This window comes from Felis catus, chromosome D3 (assembly GCF_018350175.1).
Source record: "Felis catus isolate Fca126 chromosome D3, F.catus_Fca126_mat1.0, whole genome shotgun sequence".
In the NCBI taxonomy this organism is placed as follows: domain Eukaryota; kingdom Metazoa; phylum Chordata; class Mammalia; order Carnivora; family Felidae; genus Felis; species Felis catus.
Window position 1 is genome coordinate 11290836 of NC_058379.1, and position 21658 is coordinate 11312493.

General features: G+C 58.8%; 1 protein-coding gene across 3 annotated transcripts in view; it reads right to left on the reverse strand.

The window, feature by feature from the left end:
• RBM19 (RNA binding motif protein 19) overlaps positions 1–21658 on the reverse strand; it is a 143286-nt gene that overhangs the window by 100901 nt on the left and 20727 nt on the right. For all 3 annotated transcript variants that reach the window (XM_006938504.5, XM_019814580.3, XM_045042396.1), the window contains exons 10-18: positions 20995–21198; positions 19556–19686; positions 18403–18524; positions 17929–18025; positions 16013–16123; positions 13808–14008; positions 12418–12547; positions 3815–3993; positions 1923–1983 (exon numbers count right to left, since the gene is read on the reverse strand). In XM_006938504.5, coding sequence (XP_006938566.2) covers positions 1923–1983; positions 3815–3993; positions 12418–12547; positions 13808–14008; positions 16013–16123; positions 17929–18025; positions 18403–18524; positions 19556–19686; positions 20995–21198 — 1236 coding nt within the window. The remainder of the gene's footprint in view (positions 1–1922; positions 1984–3814; positions 3994–12417; positions 12548–13807; positions 14009–16012; positions 16124–17928; positions 18026–18402; positions 18525–19555; positions 19687–20994; positions 21199–21658) is intronic.

A 21658-nucleotide genomic window follows, 5' to 3' on the forward strand; every position in this document is an offset into this window, starting at 1 on the left:
CGGCCCTTGGGGCTCACGGGGTTCTTCCGCCTGATGCTCCCCTCTGCCTCAACATCCCCCGTGGGTCCCTTCTGCTCAGCCCTCACCATCGCATCTGGCCCCGTCCTTACAAATGTCTCCTCGACAACCTGTTGAGGGTGCTTTCCACGGCCTCCTGCGGCCCCCTCCCTGGCACACAGGCGGCCGAGTTCCCTCACGCGGTGACGGATGGATGAGCCCCGTCGAGCAGGGCTCTCCAACACGGGCTCTTAAGTGCGGGTCGTGAGAGGTGCCCGCAACACGGACGGATCAGGTAACTATTTCCAACATACGCTCCACAGTGCTCCCGAGGGGCGAACGTGGAGGCGGGCTCCACCGTGGCTGACCGCGGAGAGCGGCACGGCGACACCGTGACCCACGGGCACAGCGGGGGGCAGCTCTCCTGGCCCCGCTCCCGGCCTGGAAGTCAGGGGTCGCCTCCTTTCCCAAAGCCGGGGCAAACCAGTGCTTAGCTGCCTTTCTTACGTCCCAGACTAGCCCTGCGGCCCCTGGGGAAGAGGTTGTTACGGTCTGAACTGGGTCCCCCCCTCAATTCCTGTGTCGAAAGCCTAAGCCCCGGCATCTCAGAATGCGACCTTATTTGGAGAAAGGCTCTTTTACGGAGATGATCAAGTGAAAAATGGGGGCGTGAGGGCACCCAGCATGACTGGTACCCTTTCAAAAGGGGAGGCATCTGGACACAGGACAGGCTCGGGCAAAGGGAGCCCCCCATGAGCATGAAGACCACCGCCTACAAGCCGTGGGGGAAGGCCGCAGCAGGCTCTTCCCTCACGAGGAACCACTCCGCCGAAACCTCGACCTTGGACTTCTGGCCTCCAGAACCGCGGGACGGCAAACTCGTGTGGCTGCAGCCCCCTCGTTTGTGGCGCTCCGTGACGGCAGGCGAACACAAGCACCTCCCGAACGTCTGTGCCACGTGTCTGCTTCAAACCTTCCTGCCGAGGCTTGCCCCCGCTTCTGGGGAAAAGCCCAGACGCCTCTGCAGGGCCCACGAGACATCCTGCAACCCGGGGCTGGCCTGCCTTTCTAAGGGCATCTCCTGTGTCTCCCTTAGGACACGCAGGGACGGTGCCCGGTGGCAGCAGCCCCTCTGGCCTCCTTCCTCTGTGCGCCTGCTCTGGCTGGCCACCGCCATCCCCACCCGCCAGCCTCATGCTGACGTGCAGACGCCAGTGCTGGGACCCGGCCCCTCGTCACCCTACGCTGTGCCCCACTGGCTCATCTGTGTCTCAGGTCACGGCTCTGACTGACTCAGGTGGCGTCTCTGTAAATCTTGCCCGACGGAAGGGAGGGGACTGAACAGCTGGGCAAAAGGAAGGACGTGTGGCCTGTCCGTCACGCACAGGAAGCCGGTGCTGGAGAAGGGACAAACGGGGAGCAAGGGCCCGAGCCAACAGCTGAGGCGTAACGGGGAGATGAGGGTTGTCTGCAAGGCACAGACACCCACAGGCCGGGGCGGGGGGGGGGGGGGGAGCGTGGTCAATGGTCCACAGGTTCTACGTCTGGGTTGTTTCTTCTGGAAGCAAAGAGGGAAAGCCCAAGCCTGGTCTCCTTCCTGCTATTCTCTACGAAACTTCCGGAGCCCAGAGGTCCTGGGAGGAGGGAGAGGCTTCCGCTACTGGACAGTGGCAACCCTGGTGGCCCATCAAATGCCGTGAGACCACGGGCCAGTCCAAGGAGGCAAAGAGGCTGACGGGCAAGGCTGCCCCCACGGGACGCAGGAGTCTCCCGGGACAGAGGAGGGCCCATTTTAGGCGGGATGCTGGGAGTCTGAGGGGGGCAACACTTCAGACCAGAAGAGCGGGCGGTATCCCTGCCCCTCCACCCAAAGCGCCGGGTTCTTCTGGAATCATCCTTTCCAGATGCGGTTTCGTAAAGAATACCTGTTTTGTTCTTCTTCTTGGAAACAGAGCAGCTCTTCACCATTCCCACTCTGGAAAACACCTGGAAAGGAACGTCAACGTGTATCAGCAGCACGTCCGGGCTAATCCTGCAACCAGTGCAGGCACGTCTCGAAAGACGGAGGCCACGTATGTGACCACGGGCCCCAAGAGGGCTGTGATTCCTGCCCGGCTTGTGCTTAAGGGGCAGACATTTACAGACTCTCTTAATCCAAGGGTCAGGCACTCGGATGATCTCGCTTGTCCCAAGCAGATGTCTAAAACAACTCCGTGGGAAGATTCTCCCGACATCCCGATTTTACAGACAGGGAAACCGAGGCACAGATAGCCCAAAGGGCTCGCCAGGGTTGCGCCGTTAACACCGGGATCCACGTCCAGGCGTTCTGACCCGTAACTCGGGGCAACACGAGGGGAGCCCTGCGGGCTGCATACTGTTTCTGACAGCGCCTCCAATGGGCTGGTGGCCCTGGGACTGTGAACCGGCTGGAGCCCAGTCTTCGCATCTATCCGGGAGGAACCTGGACTGCATCGCCTTGGCCGGGACTCCCCGTTCCAGGAGTCCTCACTTCTTGAGGACGCGCCTAAGTCTGAAGCTTGGGTGCATCTTCCGGGGAAAATCGATTCCCGATGACAGTCCCGTCCCGGACCCGGGAGAGCCGGCAGACCGGGCACGAAACACAGACCGCAAGCCGCACTGCCCTATTCGCAGCGAGCGTCACGGCTGGTGCGTGCCTCCTCACAAAAGCAAACTCACACCGAACCACAACAGGTTCAGGAGCGGCCAATGCAAAGCCCAAGGCTGGGTTTCTAGTTGCTCGGTCTGGTCAATCTTTGCCCTGGAGAGGCTGCTGTGTGAGCCCGGGGCCCTCTGCCGTGGCCACCCTTCTACCTGCCAAGAGGAACGGCCACATCACAGAGCCTTGGCCAGATGGCCTCAGAGAGGAGGCTCTGACCTCGTCTCCCCCAGAGAGGAGACAAGTTTCCCAGTCTCCCAGTTTCTCCCTCCAGATGCAGGCTGGCCTCCTTCCCACCCAGCAGCCAACTTCCCGCCTCTGGGACTCAGTGGAAACCTCTTGAATCTATCTGTGGAATCTCAGAACTCAAAAGAACTTTTAGAAGTCAGTTAGTTCGATCCTTATGGTCATCTTTTTTTTTTTTTTTTTTCCCGGAATCAATCATAGTCACTGCTGATCATCACTGACTTATGCAGTTAAAAAAAAAAATGAGCCAAACCCAGGTCACAGAACCGGAGAGTCTTCCCGTAAGCGGTTCTCAGACCCGTGGGGGGAGCTTGCAGACCCTAACCATTTGGAACTGGAGGCCCCACTTGCTTGTCTCTGGCCAATTCCTTCCGAAGGCCCCCCAACCCCATTCAGGGCAGGCCCCGCTTGGTGTTTCCCAAACACCTGCTTGGAGATGCCCACCTTTTCACCCTCTGCCTCCCTCCCAAGAATGCAGAACCCACACCCCAACCAGGGGTTCCGGGCAGGACTGTCCCTCATTCATTCCTGTGTCTCCCGCATGCTCCCGTCAGGCAAGGAGGTGGTGCTAACGTTTGCCTTTGGGTAGTTAGCCCCCCAGAGATAAACGGGGCGGGGGGCTCTGTTTGCTGCACGCACAATGCTAGCACCGACGACACCCCCTTCCGTGTAGGGGGGTGTCCCTCCCGGCCCCTCGGCTGGTCTGGCCACTGCTCAGGTCCCCTGGTGAGGGGTCCACGGGACAGCCCCACAGGCACGTCAAGTGGCCGGCTGCTGGCTGTCCAACTCCGTACCAGCACGAGTCACGCGCACAGGCGGAATCAACCCGGGCGCCTCGTCGGCGGACGGCCTCCCGGGCCCACGACCCCCGCCCCATTTGTAGCCATCACTCACTTCCTTCAGGGTCTCCTCGGTTGTGGTGAAGTTGAGATTTTTAATAAACAGGGTACACCCGGGGGGGCTCTCCTCCTCCTCCTCCTCCTCCTCTTCCTCCTCTTCTTCCTCTTTCGCTGGAGCGTCCTCAGCTCCTCTCTCTGTTGGCTTTTCACCTTCCGGGGTCTTGTTGTCTGGCACTGGGTCCCCCCGCCCCCCACAAAAAACACAAATGCGTTAAATGTGAAATCCCTTAAATGTCTAAGCCCCGGGGCCGAAAGCACGGAACGTGCTAGATCAGAGGGGTTCTGCCTCTGGGCGGCATCAGGAAGGGGCCCCGATTCCTAGCTTGCGCTGGGTTCCAGCAACTCTTAGGGGGCTGGGGGAAGATGGGGAAGGGGTGAGGCTGTCCTGCATCCTGCCTCTGGCGGGGCACCGGGATGCCCGGCCGGATGCTCGGCCAGTTGCGCGTCTGACTCTTGACTTCAGCTCGGGTCACGATCACATAGTTCATGAGTTCGAGCCCCGCGTCGGGCTCTGCTCTGCGCTGGCAGCGTGGAGCCTGCTTGGGATGCTCGCTCTCCCTCCCTCTGCCCTTTCCCCGTTTGCACTCTCTCTCTCTTTCAAAATAGATACACTTAAACACAAATTTAAAGAAAAAAGGACTACGAGACACAGACCAGAAGCCTGAGCCTTGGACTAAGCTGTGTCAATCAATCTAAACTTCAAAATAAACTGCTGCGTGAGCTGCTTCACTGAACCACAAACCTCAAAACAACACGCGGCCGAGTTCTCAAACTGAAACACGACTCAAAACTTCCGGAAAAATGACAGAATACAGAATGGGAGCAAAAGTTAGAACCCTCTAAATACCCCATGAACCTAAGAGATGTTACGTTCAATTAAAATTCCCAATATACAGAACTTCAGGGAGCCACATATATCGAGCACGCCTCATCTACCGCAACAAGACAAGTTCAGAGTTATACCCAACATCGAAAAATTAAAAAAAAAAAAAGAGACACAAACTACTAAGTACTGATAAATAGGACCCTAGGAACAGTGCTACCAAAGGCTGGGATGATACGTGCTCATTAAAAATAATGTTTGCAGGGGCGCCTGGGTGGCTTAGTCAGTTAAGCTTCCAACTTCAGCTCAGGTCATGATCTCACGGCTTGTGGGTTTGAGCCCCGCGTCAGGCTCTGTGCTGACCGCTCAGGGCCTGGATCCTGCTTCCAACTCTGGGTCTCCCTCGCTCTCTGCCCCTCCCCCGCTCACGCTCTGTCTCTCTCTCCTTCAAAAATAAATAAACATTAAAAAAAAATTAAAGAAAAATAATTAAAAAAATGATGTTTGCAAAGAATGTGTAATGACACAGAACGATGCTTATGATATAAAAATTATGCGAGAAATTAAGATATGAAACAGTAAACAGTCTAAGCCCAATCACGTTCTGTCCACACAATTCCGGGGCGCACACACAGGGAGGCGACGCTGGAAGGGGACACAGGATGTGCTCCGGGGTGTTTCCGTCCCCCCAGCCCTTTTGCCACGCATACTCAGAAGGAACAGCATTTCAGGAAGAGGGAAGAGCAGACACGAGGTTGTGCATGAGCAGGCGGGTATGTGTGGCCGCAGCTCAGGGTCGCCCAGGGGTGACAGAAGCCTCGGAAGACCGAGAACAGCACTGTCACCTCTGAGAAGTCCTGCTATGAGGAAACGTGTCCGGGTCGGTCCAACCTCCCCGAGTCACGCGATCAGGGTCCAGGGTCACATCGACCTCCACCTACAAGCTTCTGGACCTCCTCCTTGGGGCAATTTCCTGGGGAGACTGAACCCCATCCCGCAGGTCCCTCAGAGCAGTCATGAGACTGCGCCTTCGCTCCCGGGAGGTTCTGAGCAGGTGGCCCGTCCCTGTGCACAGAGCCAATCCCGGCACAGGCCCCAGGGAGGCCGCTGCGCGTGCTGCCTCCAGGCTGACCAACACAGCCCTCTCCTCCCGCACACCTGCACTCAAACAGTCCAAGCTCCTTGGGGTTCAAACCCATCCCCTCGCTCTCAGGCCAACTACCCACACCGTCTCCCGTCTGTCTCCCCTGCCCCTTCTGGGCCGAGCTTAAGGCCCGCGGGTCCTGATTAAGCTTCAACCGCTTTGTCATAAAACAACCCTTTCAAGCCCCGATGGTAACGGGAGGCGGTGATGATGTTGTCTGTTTAACATCAATTGAACAGGCAGCCTCTGCCCCTCCCACTCCCTCGGAGGTGAACCCAGAACCCAGACCCTCGCTCCAGGACAAAAAAGAAGACATCAACCCAAAGGCTCCTCCCCTACCCGGGAAACGAACACAGTTTACCCAGCAGGGGACTCCGTGGTGTGGCCGAGCGTTCAAAGCAGAGCAGGGTGGACAAAGTGTTGTCAATGACGGGGCAGCAAAGCTATGCAAAGAGGCTGAGCCCTCAGGTTCTGCACGAGAGCTTCGATGGGAACGGAAACCACGACCTTCCGCTGGGAATGACATTTCCACCCCGCTGGCTCTCCGTGCACTCCCCATCTTGGAGATAAAAGCGGGGGCAAAGGCAGGCCGATGAGACCCCCCCCCACCACGCACCAGGCGCTGGGCTCGATGCCCCCGATGGACCACCTCGTTAATGACCACGGTAGCCACACCACAAAAAGTGGGCGGCCCGTGAAAATGCTGGCGGCTGCTGCACCCCGAAATCTTAGGGACCCTCAGGCTGGGGGAGAGGCTCACGGAAGGCTACGGACATTCTTTTTACAGAGGAAACAGCGATGGGGGTGGCGGTGGCGTCAAAGAGCGGCGACAAGGGGCAGGGGCAGGAGCTGTGATGCTCGGGTTGAGGGAGGGCGGAGCTGCACTCACGGTTAGGGCTGGCGCCCCAGGAACAGCAGGCGGAGCCCGGCCACGGCGAGTGGAAGACCGAGGGGACCGTGGGGGCGGCCAGGACCTACTTCCTCCCTGGGCGTGCAGAGGCCTGCCTCACCGGCTCCTCCAGCTGCTCACGGGCCGACCAACGGCCCTGACCCCCGACGTGCGGGAAGAACGCCCGGCTTCGGATGAAAGGCGTGATTAAACGTGGCCCGTCCGTTCTCCAACAGCACAGAAGTGTCTGTTCCTTGTCTAAACCTTTGTGTCTCCAGCAGCCACCTGCCTGCACCGCTCACTGCCCCGGGGATGCTGGGACAACTGACGAGACAAGGGCACCAGTCTTGAGATCTGCTGAAAATGGGGGGGGGGGGGCCTGGAAAAATCGAGAAGGGGGCCCACAGGCAAGCCAGGAAGCACCGAGCTGTGAAAAGCACACAGGCCTTAGGAATGAGTGACCTAGGTCAGAGTCCCGGTGATGCCAGGCGCTACGGGTGTGGCCCTGTGTGACCGGCGCGACCACGCCCTCAGCATCCTCAATCTGGAACACGGAGTTAAACGTGCACACGCGTGCACGCGCACACACACCTGCACTCTGCTGAGTCGTCTGGAAATACCAGTGGCCACTACTCCATCCACACACAGGGTCTCTGGTCCCAGGCATCGTTGCCTCTCGTCTGGATGACTGAGTAGCCTCCTCGATGGTCTCTCCAGCACGTCCCACCTTGTCTGTGCCCTCTCGCCCGCTCCAGCTGCACTGGCCTCTGTTCTGACGCGAAGCCCGCCAAACCCAGCCCTACCACAGGGCCTTTGCACTTGCAGTCCCCTCGGCCTGCTGTGCTCCTGTCTTGTCTCTCCAGGCCTGGCTTCTTGTCAGGTCTCAGCTCAGTGTCCTCCCCTCAGAGCACTTCCTGTCCACTCCAGCTCCAGGGGTCTCCAGCCCAGGCCTGGCCACGTGCCAACACGTTCCCCTGGGCTCCTCGACTCAAAGCCCTGACTCCATCATGAAATCACCTTATCTGAGTACTTCTCTATGTCCCCGGCTATCAGGGGAGCTCCTTGAGGATGCGACCACGTCTGACTCAGTCACCACTACGTCCCCGATGCTGGGCCCAGAGCAGATGCTCCAAAAATATCTGCGGATGATGAGTATGCCCAGCACTTGGCATGTGCCTGGAACGCAGGTGGTGCCCTGCAAATGGCACTTAGTGTGACTGAGAGGAACTGCAGGGTGGCAGCTCAGGGCACAGACCTCGGGGCCGCAGCTCTGGGAGCATCCGGCTCTCTCCGGTGGCGCGACCTCACGTAAGTCACTAAACATCTCTGTGCTTCCTTCTTGCGATCTAAAGCAGGGAATGACTACAAGAAGGCCCACTCAGAAGATGATCACGAGGCCTGTAGGAACAGTGCTTGGGCCTATGGTGATCTAGAACAGTCTCATCGGTCTTAACATCACCCCAAACGCCCACACTGCACACACTGCCCGGCAAGGCCTTGATGAGAAATCTGGGGGGAAATGTCATAGGTCCCTAACCCTGAGGCCTGCAGCCAAGAGAGAAAGACAGTGGCTGCAGGGACCCCACAGCTCTCTCCCTGCAGGGCGGGCTGCCTGCGCCACAGTTCGGAGTCTGGGGAACTGCGTCCCCGCTGGCCACCTCCCTGAGAAGGGCTCCCGCTCCCCGAGCGGCCAGGCCAGGCCCTACCGGGGCCCGTGCCTGCATCCAGACGCCGGGTGCCACGGCCGGGAAGCCAAAGGTCGTTTCTGAAAAAAAGCACTTCTGCTCCGGGCCAGACTGGGGAGACAAAGACGAGAAGGAAAAACGAGATACTGCGAAACTCAAACAGATGTTTGCCAACAAAATCACCAGGAACCAGAGAGAGAGGAAAGCAAGAAAGGAAGCAGGGCTGGGCCAGAGGGTGGGGGGTGCGCGTGGAGGGGGAGGGGGTAAGGATTTAAAAGCAAGGTGGGCTGGAGGGGGCTGGGACAGGCAGGGGAGAATGTGCTTCCATCTGTAGTTAGCACAATAAAACGCAGTCACGCATCGCCACATGGGGCTTTATTATAATCAGGCCGCAGAATTTACTGTGGCTCCCCCCCCTCCCTTCCCAGCTCTGGGCGCTGAAGGCTGACAGCAGAGACTCTTATCAGTTGCAAGCAGCTTTTCAGGACCTCCCCCGACTCTGAGCCCTTTATCTGGAGGTGAGGGTCTTGGTTGTGGGGAGATAAAACACACTGTCCCCCTCCCTGGAGACCGGTACAGAGAACGGAGGGCTTTGCAGAAAGGAAGGAGGGGTGGGAAAAAAAAAAAAAAAAAAAAAAAGCTCCGTCCACTCCCCTCCCCGCGCCCTTCCTTTGGAGCCTGAGAAAATCTAGGGCTTGGGGGCTGGCTGAGTCCCCACGCAACGGGGACGGGGGTCGGGGAAGCTTCAGGAACAAGGTGGAGGCCCGGGCGAGTGTGGGGGAGGAGCATGTGAAAAAAGAGCACAGGAGGCTGGGAAGAGGGTCATGGATGCGATTCGTGTAAGGAAAGGAACAGAAAGGGCAAACGGAGGCACAGGAGGTGAGCTCTGTGGGAATTCACCTAGTGACGGGGGACGCGGCAGGGCCCGAAATCGGTCCAGACACGCACAGCTTCGCATCTGAAATCGGGCCTGCCGCCGGGCTCCGTGGCCTCCTTTGTGTGAGTCTCGTCAGCCCCGAGAGGCAGGGCCTGCCGGGCCGGAGTCTGCCTGGGATGCTCTCGACACGGCCACACAGGCCCCGGGAAGCGGGGTGCAGCGGGGCAGACTGGGGTCCGACGCCTCGGCAGAGCCCCCGCGCGGTGAGCTCCAGAATGCTTCTGTGCGCGGGGCCCATTCCTACTGCTAGTGTGACATCTCAGCCGCCCCCCAACAGCCCTGTCTGTGCCCCTCGGGCCTCTTCTGGGCAAGAGGGTCTGTGTGGCACCCACCGGGGTCAGCCCCGCTCAGCCCCGCTCAGCAGAAGCCGGTGCCCGCCGCTGAAATGACAGGCCATCCGCTCCGGCTTCTGCTGCTGAATGAACAACGGAGGCGGAGGAGCGGTGATCTACCATACCCTCCCCAGAGCCCCGCAAGGTCGGGATGGTCATCATGCCCATCTTACAGATGCAGAAACTGAGCATCAGAGGACGGCGGCTCGCTCGGCCGCAGGGCTGAGAGGGGCCGACAAGGAAGACGGAGATTCCCCAGGAGCTCTGCGCCGTGCACGGAAGCACCAGAGTGCTCAGCGCAGGGCCCAGAATGGAGCAGTCGCCCGTGGACTCACCCGCGCCGCTGTCCCACCGGGCAGCCAGCGGACAAGGCAGCTGCCTTGCGGAATGGACTTGCTAACGGGGAAGCCAAACAGATGGACGGCAAGGAAATGAGCCCGTCCACGGCGCGACCCCAGGAAGCGGGAAAGGGTTACAACACAGCAGAGGGTAGCTCACGGGGTGGGCTTCAATCGGTCCGCACGGCGGGAGCCGTGACCGTCCCTTTCCGCTCTGACGCGGGCTGTCACCGGACGACAAGCCGTCCGTCCCCAGGCTCCCACCGTGGGCCAGAGGCTTGGGACACAAAGGCCAGGGGGAGCAGCCCCCGCCTTTCACGGGCCCAGACAGAGGTGCAGACACCCTTCTCCGGGCACCATTCACTCCATCCACACACGTTCAACGGCGCCAGTCTAGGCCTGGGGCCTCACAGGGCGCGGGGCCCCCGGCAGGGCGCAAGACAGCCGCGCCTTGCCCTCGTGGCTCGCCGTGGATGTTCAACAAGAAAAACCGACGAATGAAGTGAGCGTTAGAAGAGCCGAGTGGACGGAGGGCCACGCCAGGAAACACGCAAACGAGTGTGGCCGCGTGCCCGAGGGAGGCACCAGCCTCAGTGGTCCCGCCAAGCAGGTAGGAGAGGGTCCTTTGCTTCCGGCAAATCAGCGAGCTTCAAAGGAGGGCTCGCTGTGGCCAAAAAATATCAGTCAGGTTCGGGTTTAGCAAGTGAACTCTAAGGCCGCTGATGATTTTAGGGTGGTGGTTCATTGGGTAGGAAACAGGACTACGTCACTGGGGCGCCTGGGTGGCTCTGTCGGTTGAGCATCTGACTTTGGCTCAGGTCACGATCTCACGGTTCGTGGGTTCGAGCCCCGCGTCAGCGGTGCTGACAGCTGAGAGTCTGGAGCCTGCTTCAGATTCTGGGTCTCCCTCTCTCTCTGCTCCTCCCCTGCTTGTTCTCTCTCTCTCTCTCTCTCTCTCTCTCTCAAAAATAAACATAAAAAATAAATCAAAAAAAAAAACCATGACTACATCACAAGAATTGTTTCTGATGGAGACGGAAGCAGGTTTTGAAGGGAACCCTAATCCAATGTGTGGACAAAACGAACTCACCAACAGGGGGTAGGGAAGGGCTTTGGAAGGTTCACACCAACAATCAGTAACCCTGCTGACCAGGGAGGCAGGCTCCCGGAGCCTCGAAACACAGAGACTGAAGAATGGCCCTTCCTGATCGGAACAGAGACACCACACCACTGGCTCCGAGTGCCGTGTGCTGACTGGGCTAGTCCTGAAGAAGGCTCTGCTGGCTCACGAGGACGTGACAAATGCAGCCAGCCTGGTGTCGGGGGCTGGGGGGAGGGGGGGGGCAGGTATGGACTGTGAGCTCTAATCAATTAAAGGACTATTCTTTAAATGCAATTTTTAAAAAAATTTTTCTAATGTTTGTTTATTTTGAGGGGGAGAGAGAGACAGCGTGGGAGCAGGGGAGGGGCAGAGAGAGAGGAAGACACAGAATGCGAAGCAGGCTCCAGGCTCTGAGCCGTCAGCACAGAACCCAACGCGGGGCTCGAACGCATGAACTATGAGACCGTGACCTAGGCCAAAGTCGGACGTTTAACCGACTGAGCCACCCGGATGCCCATAAAGGAGTGTTCTTTAATGAGAACTCCGCTCGCCCCATTTCTGCTGTGAAACAGCCTTTCTGGGGATGATGGAGAGGGCCGATGGGAGACTTATTTTTTCAATTCTTATTTTAATAAACGGGTAACCCTACGGGGGGTAGGTATGAAAGCGGACGCTGCTGGTGAGCAAAGTCCCAACACGTGGATAACAGGACCCCCGGTCCTTTTCAAAACTTTTCTCAAGGTCTTTGATTCTAGGGTGTGGTCATGGCCCCATGGGTGCTTCTCCCCTCCTAGGGGGCATCTGGGGAACACCCAGGGGATGCAGGTGGTGTTTCGGGAAGTCACGAGCACTGGGGACACTCCTGACACTTAGTGGGTGGCGTTGGGGACACAAAATGCCTTGCAAGGTGCACAGCGGTCCGACAAAGAAGAACTGTGCTGTCTCTGTGCCAGTGGTGCCCCTGTCCCTGCCCTTGCAGCTGTCGGTGACCAGGGGGCGCTATGCCACTCTAAGGACCTGGAGAGTACGTATCTCCCCTGGAGTCACCCTCCTTGGCTAGGCATCCTGGTGGATGCCTAAAACAAGGTGGTTTTCACCTGCTCTGTTCCAAATCCCTGCTGGTAGATTCTGGGAGTTTTTTTCAACCTTTAACTGACGAACGGAAAAGCTGGCTACTTTCGTCCCGTCTGTAATTCTATGTTCTACCCGTTGAAGGACGTTTTCCGAGACGCACCGGTTTCCAGGACGAACAAAGAACTTTACCAGACACCTGATACGCTTTAGTGCAGCGCCCACCCCCCACCTCCCCTTGCCTGCCGCCCCAGGGCACCCCGGCCTCAGCTCTTACAGGTTTCCGGCTCCGCCGCGCCCTCTTCCGCAGGTCCTGCTGGGGGGTCTCGGGGTTCCTTCTTCTGCGGCGCGGAGCTGGAGAAGACGCCCACCGGAGCCCATTCCAGATACAGGGGCACGTGGCGACACTGCAGAGACGGGACAGGGGAGGGGCTCAGTTCCCTCTGCAGAGGAAGAGCCCGAGGCTCAGACTGCAAGGACGACTCACCCCGGGGAACGGAGCAAAGGGCTGCCTGATCCCTGAGAGCAGCTTGGGGCCCCCTGGCTGCAGCCTGGGGCTCAGGGGAGAGGCCCCAGCGTCTGCTGTCACTGGACGTGTTTGTGTCTCCTCGTGTTTTCTCTGGCCAGGCAATGGAGAGGAGTGGGTCAGGGAAGGGGACCAGTGATAAAGCACAGCACAGTGGATCGGGACCGTCAGAAACCCACATCCTCACCACCCCGCCCTCCAGCTGCCAATACCACAGCGCAATGTGTGTGCGCGCAGAGTTTTTGCCTTCAAAGAAAGGACGAACTGGACACCGATAGTCTGTGCGGTGCTACAGTGCCTGACAAACAGAAGCTACTCGTAGCGGGTTGAAGGGTGACACCCCCACAAAGGTAAGTCCGCATCCGAAGCCCCAGAACCTGTGAATGAGACCTTATTTGGAAAAAAGATCTTTGCAGATATCACTTAAGTAGAAGATCTTGAGATGAGAGCATCCGGGTTATTGGGGTGGGCCCTCAACCCAATGACAAGGGTCCTCGTAAGAGAGAGGCAGAGGGAGACCTGGGACAGAGGGAAAGAAGGCCACGTGAAGAGGGAGGCAGACACTGGGGGGACACGGCCACGAGTGAAGGGACACGTGGTGCCACCAGCCTCTGGCAGAGGCAGCGAAGGGTGCTCTCAGAGCGAGCAGGGCCCCAGGACGACTGGAATTCACACTTCTGGCCTCCATGACTGCAAGATAATACAGTGCCGCTGTTTTAAAGCCACTGCGCTTGTGGCCATTTGTAACGGAAGCCGCAAGAAACTAACACGCTATGACAGAAGCGTGTGCACATGTAATGCTCCTTCCTATTTACCCAGAAAACAGGGGACAGGCCGCTTAACAGGAGTGACTTCTAACTTATTGCGAGTACAAGATATCCGAAGCTCTGGGAATGATGGCCCCGATTCACCCGGGGATGGAAAACCAAGGGAAGCCAGAGTCAGGCAAGGAGCCATGGCCAGGTTTCTGGGGGATGTTTAGGGCGCCCCTCTCACATTCTCCCGCCCTGAGGTGTTCTCAGGGCTGGGGCAGCTGGCAGATCATGTCAGAGAGGGCTGGCCTGCAGACAGCGCCTCACCAGCCTGCCTGCGGGTCCGTCGGCCCCCTCGCCCTCTCCTGAGCAGGCCCCGGCAGCCCTACCTTGGAGTAGGCCAGATGCCTGAAGGCCCTGCGGGCCTCCAGGGGCTCCAGGAACTCCACGATGGCAGTGACACCGCCCTCGGGCAGCAGCACTCGGCCCAGGCTGCCGAATCGGCCAAAGGTCTCCTGCAGCTCGGCCGCCAGGGTGCCCGCCGGGAGGTTCTTCACCAGAATTACAGTCTTGCTTCGCTCGGCTGCGGCCTGCGGGGCAGGGAATGAACACACGTGGGGCAACAGGCAGGAGAATCCCCCAGCCCAACACCAGCCCCGATCTGTGGCTGGCTCTGCACCAGGTACCTCTCTGCGATCTCAGGTGCCAGGTGCTTAGGGAGCGGGCCCCCGAGGCCCCACTCTCTTGGGCACGCCGCTCCAGGGGGCAGCTTTTTGGAGAGAATGGGAGGAGGGCTCCAGCTCTGGAGCCCGGGTCAAATCTCAGCCCCTCCCCTCCTGAGCTGTGGCAGATTCTGACAATGCCTGACCACAGCTCTCTCTGGACCTTCCAGAACGTTCCTGCCCAGACTGCCAATGGCCAGGATGTGCATCTCAGGGCCGAGAGCCTTTCTTCCTGGAACTGCAGACACCACACGTGGGGCAGGCAGGAAGGGCCGAGGGGTTAACACCCTGGGAGCAGCCTACAGCTCTCAGTTCACGCGTCCCCCGTCCTCTGGGCAGGACAAGTGTGAGGTATGAGCTCTGCAGCTTTCCCCATAAAGCTCAGCCCCCTCGCTGCACCAGCAGTTACTGTAATAAGCACCCCCCACACTGACCTCCTTCCCCTTGACCTTTCTCACCAGTATTTTCTGCACTGCCCAGTAACCTACATGCACTTGACCCTGTCTCGGCGTCTGCTCTTGGGAGAAGCCAAACGAAGACACTAGCCATCCAGCCCGAGAGACGTACTGCACCCCGCTTCAGCCCCTCATCTAACGTTGAGGACGCGGCACCCGTTCCACGGGACCCTTGCGGGGACGGACTTAATTATGCGCCTTAATACGAGCCAAGTGCATAGAGCACGTGCGCTCTGTGAATGTCAGCGGTTACTGTACTGAAAAGCAACAAGGGAAGGGCGGGAAGGAGCCAAGATGTAAAGGAAAAACCCCGGGCACTTGGAGTATCCGAGCATGAGTCTCAGCTTGGCCACAAATCTAACTGGAAACCTTGGGCCAGTTGCTTTCCCTCTGGCCTCTGTTTTCTCATCTGCAAAATGGACCAGCTAATGGTCACGCCCATCCTCTAGGCCTCGCTGCTGCTGGAAGGACTAAGACGGGTGAGGTGGAAGCCGTCTGTGGGTGGGAAGGGCTGCACCCCAGTGGGCTTCAGGTGCAACTCCGGCCGCAGGGGATGATGGCTAGGGGTGTGGGCTCTGGGGCTCCACCCTGACTTGCATTGTGACCGGGAACATGTGGCTTAGCCTCTCTGTGCCTGTGCCCCCCCCCCCCCCGATCCAAGGGCCACGATGGGAGCAAGCAGTGCTGCTTTCCCGGCTTGTCAGGTGAGTGACCCCAACAATAACACACAAATGTAGACGACCGCCGCGGTCAGTCCCACTGTCAGCTATTAGTGTATTTACTTGACATACCCACGCAGCCTTCCTTCCCAGCTGCCCTCTTATGGTAAACCTGAGGGCCTGGACGGCTGACGAGAGGGCTGTTTGGGAGTCAGAAGCTGAGATTTAGCCTGAGCTCCTGCCACAGGCTCACTGTGTGACCTCTGAGTCCCCCGCCCCCCTCTCTCTGGGCCTCAGTGTCTTGTGACGGAGGGGTGGGTGCGAGGGGGCCTCAGCGGGCCCGCTAAGACTCGACCATCCATTACTCTAATCTCCTATGTGGTAGAGAATAAGCCATGTTTAAGTGCTGGTCTGTAACCTACCTGGTCTAAGGAAGGTCTAAACCCCCAGATAACAGGTGCTTTTAGTAAGGTGCTGGGTGGGGGGCGGGGGGACGGGCTGTTCGGGGCCCCTCCGATCTGGGTGGAGAAGCCGTGAGTCACAGGGCAGTCCTCCTGCACACCGCCCCCAAGAGACACCATCCGAGTCAAACGGGTCCCTCGTCTGAGCCCGCGTGAAACTTTTTTCTTTAGAGACAATTTAAGGGTTAATACTGATCATCCTTGAGAGGCCTGATCCTCAAACCTGCCAGCCCACCCGGATCTGAAACTCCACCCTCAGCTCCCCGGTGGCTGGTGACTCGCCGAGCTGGTACCCACCTGGCTGAAGGAGTCTAGGCTGACCCCGTTGTCCAGGAGGAAGCGCCGCACTTCTTGAACGAGCTGGGTCTCCCCTAGGGCCACACGCACGGCCACGCTGCCCTTGGTCTCCTGCGGGAGAGGGGAAAGGAAGAGGCCGTCAGCCGGTGGGCAAGGGACAAGTCAGTCAGCCGTCCCATCTCCCAACAGCCTGAAGAGGCGGCCGGATGGGACTGGGCACCCCCGCCGACGCCCTTCACGTACCCACAGCGATTTGTGCCTCTGGCTTCTGTGCCTTTCACAGTAAATCAAGGACCCTGCGCCCACCTCTCTAGCTTCATGCCTCACCCTCCACTGTGGCCGTGCAGGCCGACTTATCCCCACCTCGGGGTTCCCGCACTTGCTGACCTCTGCCTGCACGGCGCTTACCCCACAATCCCTCCTTCCATCAAACTTCTGCTGAGATGTCACTTTGGTGACCAGCCTACCCTCACTCGCACACCCTCTCCCCTACTCGGCTTAACTTCTTCATAGCCATCACGGACAGGCTGCGCCTGTTTGTCAGAGTCTTCCTCCTCTGGAAGGCTCTGGAAGAACAGGACTCTCTGCGTGGGGTGCCTGTGGAATCTGAACAGGCCGTGAGCGTCCTACGCCCAACACGGTGGCCCCGAGCCCCATCCGGCCACTGAACACTTGCAATGTGGCGCGTGCGAATCAAGAAGCGCTCGGAGCAAAAAAAACACGTGCTGGGTTTTGAACACAAAATATCTTGTTGTCTTTTATGCTGTGTGTGAGGTTGAAATGACACCGTGGCTGTGCTTCAGCTCCACTGAACTAAATGAAACAGATTACGAGCAAGAACCTTGCCTGTTCTTTTTTGCTTTTTAAGAAACACAGCCACCAGGATGTTTCCAAGTGCACGTAGGGCACACGTTCTCATTCTAATGGGACAGTGCTGACCTCGAGTGTTGGGCAGGAGTAAATGACAGCGGGTCAACGGGCTTATGGGCCGAAACCCCTGTAATCCTTTGCTGACTGGCTGGAAAACACACGCGGAGGTTCTGCCTAAGTTGGACTCCGCTGTGGTGTAACTACACACACGTGCATTTTATTATTTTTTTTTTAATTGTTTTTAACGTTTATTTATTTTTGAGACAGAGAGAGACAGAGCATGAACGGGGGAGGGTCAGAGAGAGGGAGACACAGAATCTGAAACAGGCTCCAGGCTCTGAGCTGTCAGCACAGAGCCCGATGCGGGGCTCGAACTCACAGACCATGAGATCAGGACCTGAGCCGAAGTCAGACGCTCAACCGAATGAGCCACCCAGGCGCCCCCACACACGTGCATTTTAAAGAAGGCCTGTGATCTGAGGGCGCTGGAGAGATGGGTGGAACGAGTCAGCTGGAATTAGGTTGGAGTTCAACAGGAAGCGGGGCAGAGACTGAGGACTCCACTTTTCCCGTCTCAAAGACCGGGGCTGCCCCGGGCCGAGGGACCGGGTGCAGCAACCCCTGGAGAGGCGTGTGACCGGGCTCGGTACATGGGCACCAGACTCAGGCAGACCTGGTGTCATCTCATCTCAGGCTTTTCCAGGTGCATGACCCTGGCCAAGCTGCTTTGTGTCCCTAGGCCTGTTTCCTCATCTGGAACGTGGGACAGGAGGAGTGCTAGGTCACCGGGCTGTGGCGAGGAGACCACACAGCTGGGTGTTTGTCATCAGCTGTGGCCTCTGGCTCGGCTCCACGCGGGCCCGGGAGACACAGGCCTGGATCATGGATGGGACACTTCTCGACGAGGCCCCGGGGGTGCCCACAACTTTAGCCTGAGGCCTGGGGCTTGGAGATCACCCCCGAACAACGGCCCCTCCCCTGCTCCTTCTCCCCTCCCCCCGGCATTCGGCCCGGAGCCCACCGTGTCGGATGGGACGCCCACTCACGTGGTCAAACACTTGACTCTTGGTGGCGCTGTATTTCTGTGCAATGGCATCGGCCACAGCGTTTGGGCCTATGAACAGCGTGTTCCAGTTGTGAGAGCTGAGAGGCAGAGGCAGAACGGGCAGGTCAGACCAAGGCTGAACGAGCGGAGTGTCTTCTCAGGTGCAAAGCCCCAGAGAAGTAAGCTCACTGCCCGCCCTTCACCCAGGGCCCAGAGACGGGAGCAAGGACAATACAATCCCTAATATCTGGCCAGCACTTGCTTTGTGCCACAGACTAAGCACTTTGCTTATATTGAGGCAGCTAATTCTTACAACACCAAAAAAGCAAGGCACCACTGGGATTCCCCCCCCATTAAGCAGATGAGGAAAGCGGGGCTCGGCAAGGTCATGGCGAGAGGCCGAACCCATCCCAAGGGGCTAGAGCACCCGGGCAGCTGGAGGGGCGGGGCCCAGAGGCTGGTAGCAGGTAAGGACCTGGAGCTGTTGGCTTTGTCTTTAGATTCTTTCTTCTTCTTATAAGACGATGATCCTGAGGTATCAGTGTCCTCACTGGCTTCCTTCTTGATGGTGGATGGTAACACGTGTAGCATCCTGCCCTGTGGGGGGCGGGGGTGAGAAGGGGGTAGAGAGAGGAAGGGAAAGGGTACATCCGCATCCTGCCTCAGGACACCAGTCCCTCCACCGGCAGCTGGAAAGGCTGGACAGAGTCTCGGGAAGAACCATGTGGGCCACCCACGCACAATGTGGGGCCTGGCCATGTGACTCAGGGACGGGACACTGGTGGAGACCTTTTGACACAGCCTCACAAGGGAAACTGAGTTTATAAAATGCCTGCAGGGGTGCCTGGGTGGCTCAGTCGGTTGAGCGTCCGACTTCGGCTCAGATCATGATCTCAGGGCTCGTGAGTTCGAGCCCCGCGTCGGGCTCTGTGCTGACAGCTCAGAGCCTGGAGCCTGCTTCGGATTCTGTCTCCCTCTTTCTCTGGCCCTTCCCCTTTCGAGCTCTGTCTCTCTCTCTCTCCCTCTCAAAAATAAATAAACATTAAAATAAAATAAAAAATAAATAAAAAAATAAAAACAAAATGCCTGTAGCAGCCCCCACCCCCTCTAGCCTGGGGCCCCTCCTGTCCCCTCGCACGGAGGTGGGGGCACCACATGGGCAGGACCCAGGTCTAGCTGGGGAGATCAATAAATCATGAATGAACGAATGCCTGGGGCAAAAAGGAGAAAGGGAGCTCGAGGTGGCCTGGGCTTGAACAGGCCTGCTAAGCACACTACATGGTAACACTGGAAAAAAGGAAGAGTTTCTTGCACCCTATTGTGACCATTTAATATGACCAGGTCCAAACTCTCTTTCCTTACTTCTCTTCCCAGCGGTATTTCTGGGGACGGACAGCATATTGGTTCCTGTGACAGTTGGGAGTGTGTACTGTGTGCCGGGTGCTGTCCTAGGTGCTGAAGGGCCCTGCCCTCATGGAGCCACCTTCCACTGGCTCCGGTAAAAAGGAGTGGCTTCGCACACCATCACGCGCGTTTTCTTGCAAACGTGGGTGCCTGTGCACGTGGGCACACGCACCCCTTCTCGACCTCCTGGGCCCAGCCGCCACCCGCCAGCCTCGAGCAGTCACCTGGAACACCTGCCCATCCACTTCCGCGTAGGCCTTCACGGCGTGCTCGGGGAACATGAAGGTGACGAAGGCAAAGCCCTTGGGTTTCTTGGTCAGGCTGTCAATGGGGTAATGAAGCTCCGACAGGGGACCTGTGGACAAGAGAGGTGTCAGCATCTCGGGGGCCGGGGCTGGGCCCAACACGCCATGGGTTTTAACACATAACAGCTGCTGTTCTGGGTCGGTCACGGCCACTTGGCCCAAGGAACAATGTGGCAAGTGGTTGGCACGAGACCACCTCAAGGGTCAAGAGTGTCCTTGATTCACAGTCCTTTATGCGGCTACCCTCAAAGTACAGGTGCCTGGGCTGGATCCTGCCTCCACACGGATGTGTGTGGCCTTGGGCAAACCCCGAGCCTCCACATGCCTCAGTCTCTCGTCTATAACACGGCACCCCAAGAGCACCGAGCTCACAGGACAGCAGTCAGTACATCCACAAAGGCGTCACTGTGTGCAGTGTGCTGAACGGTGCTGCTCCAGAGTTAGTCTCCCAGAGGCTTCTGCTGTGACGTGATCATTACGCTCTAGATACAGCCTGTCCGAACCGGCTTCCACCCTAAACATCAGGCTGCCCTCTCTGTCTTCATCTTCCTGAACGGACACCTGCCCGTCCCCTCGCCCGTGTGGCCCAGCCCTGCTGTGCAAACCAGGGCAGTGGCCATGGGCTGGGAGGTTATACCAACGTGCCTGCTCGCAGAGTCCTGCCTGGGGCCGCCCTGCCCCCATAATAGGCACTGAGCCGAGCTCAGGTCCTCACGGCCGTCCTCCAAACGGAAGTGAGGGATCCCAAAGCTTCCAGGCCTCGCCCTCCACCTCAAACCCTCACTTCCTTCCCTCCAACGGCCTTACAAACACACACAGCCCTGCGTGCCAAGCCGAATCCCAGGCCTTCCAATTCTCGCCTGAGAGAGAACGGCAGCAGCGACCGTGACGGCGGACATGACCCTTGCCGTCAAATGCACTTGGGACGCTCGGTCTGGAGAGTGAGGCCTCAGACGGTAGACCAGCTCAGACCGAAGAGCACGGTCACATCCACACCACCAGTGACCGGACTTCAACCACTGAGCAGCGAGGCAGTCCGGACGGCAAGGGCAAGCTCCACAAAACGTTTCCGAATCTCGTCTGTCCTGGGGTCAGACGGTGAGGGCAGGAGAGGGCGGGTTCCAACAGCACGCGAGGCCTGTGATGCCACCTTTCACTGGGGGCCCTGCTAACCCCCGATGTAGGTGACATGTCGACACTCACCCCAGCTCAGGGATCATTAGCCCCATCTATGGATGAGCAGACGGAGACTAGAGGGGTGATGCCATTTGCCTGTGGTCAGGAGCCCCCCGGGAGGCGGACTGGACCGGAACTCAGGCCGTGGGCGTGCGCGGTGAGCGGGAGACGGGGGCCCCTACCGAATCTGGAGAAGAGCTGTTCCAGGTCTTCCTCGGTGCTGCTGTAGGGCAGGTTCCGTACGAAGAGCCTCCCAGAGTCGGCCAGGTCCTCCTCCTCTTCGTTCTCCCCAAGGGTCCGGCCTGGCCAGGGTTTGGCGCTGTTCTTCAAGGGCCCCTTGGCCGTGGGGGCGTTCTTTTCCCTGAACACCTCGATGTAGCGCCCGCCTGCAGGAGGAGGGGGTCAGGGCTCCGGAGCAGGCCCGGAACCTGCCGGGACTGCTGGGTCGCGATCCACACTCCCTTGCCACCTTCCAGGTGCCACGGCCAAGCCGACAGCACTGGCTCTGGCTCTACTGCTGGGTGGCAGTCTGGGCCGGTGGCGGGCCTGAACCCGGAGGGCCCCCTCCCCGAATCTCACCCATCCGACTTCAACCCTGGGGGGGCCTGCCCCGCCACCCCGGGGCCCCTGTGCCGCATCCCCTCTGGGGGCAGGCCCCCCCGCAGGGCTCGCAGCTCTGCCCGGGCAAGGGTGTCACGTGACAGCCAACGCTGGAGAACTGTCTCTGTGCACCACCCTGTGCGCCTGATTAGACCCTGACCATCCCCTCTATGTGCGGGTAGTAGGTGCTCAATGAAAACCTACCGCCTGACTAACAAGACTCCTCGGGCTTCCCGCCTTTCCTAA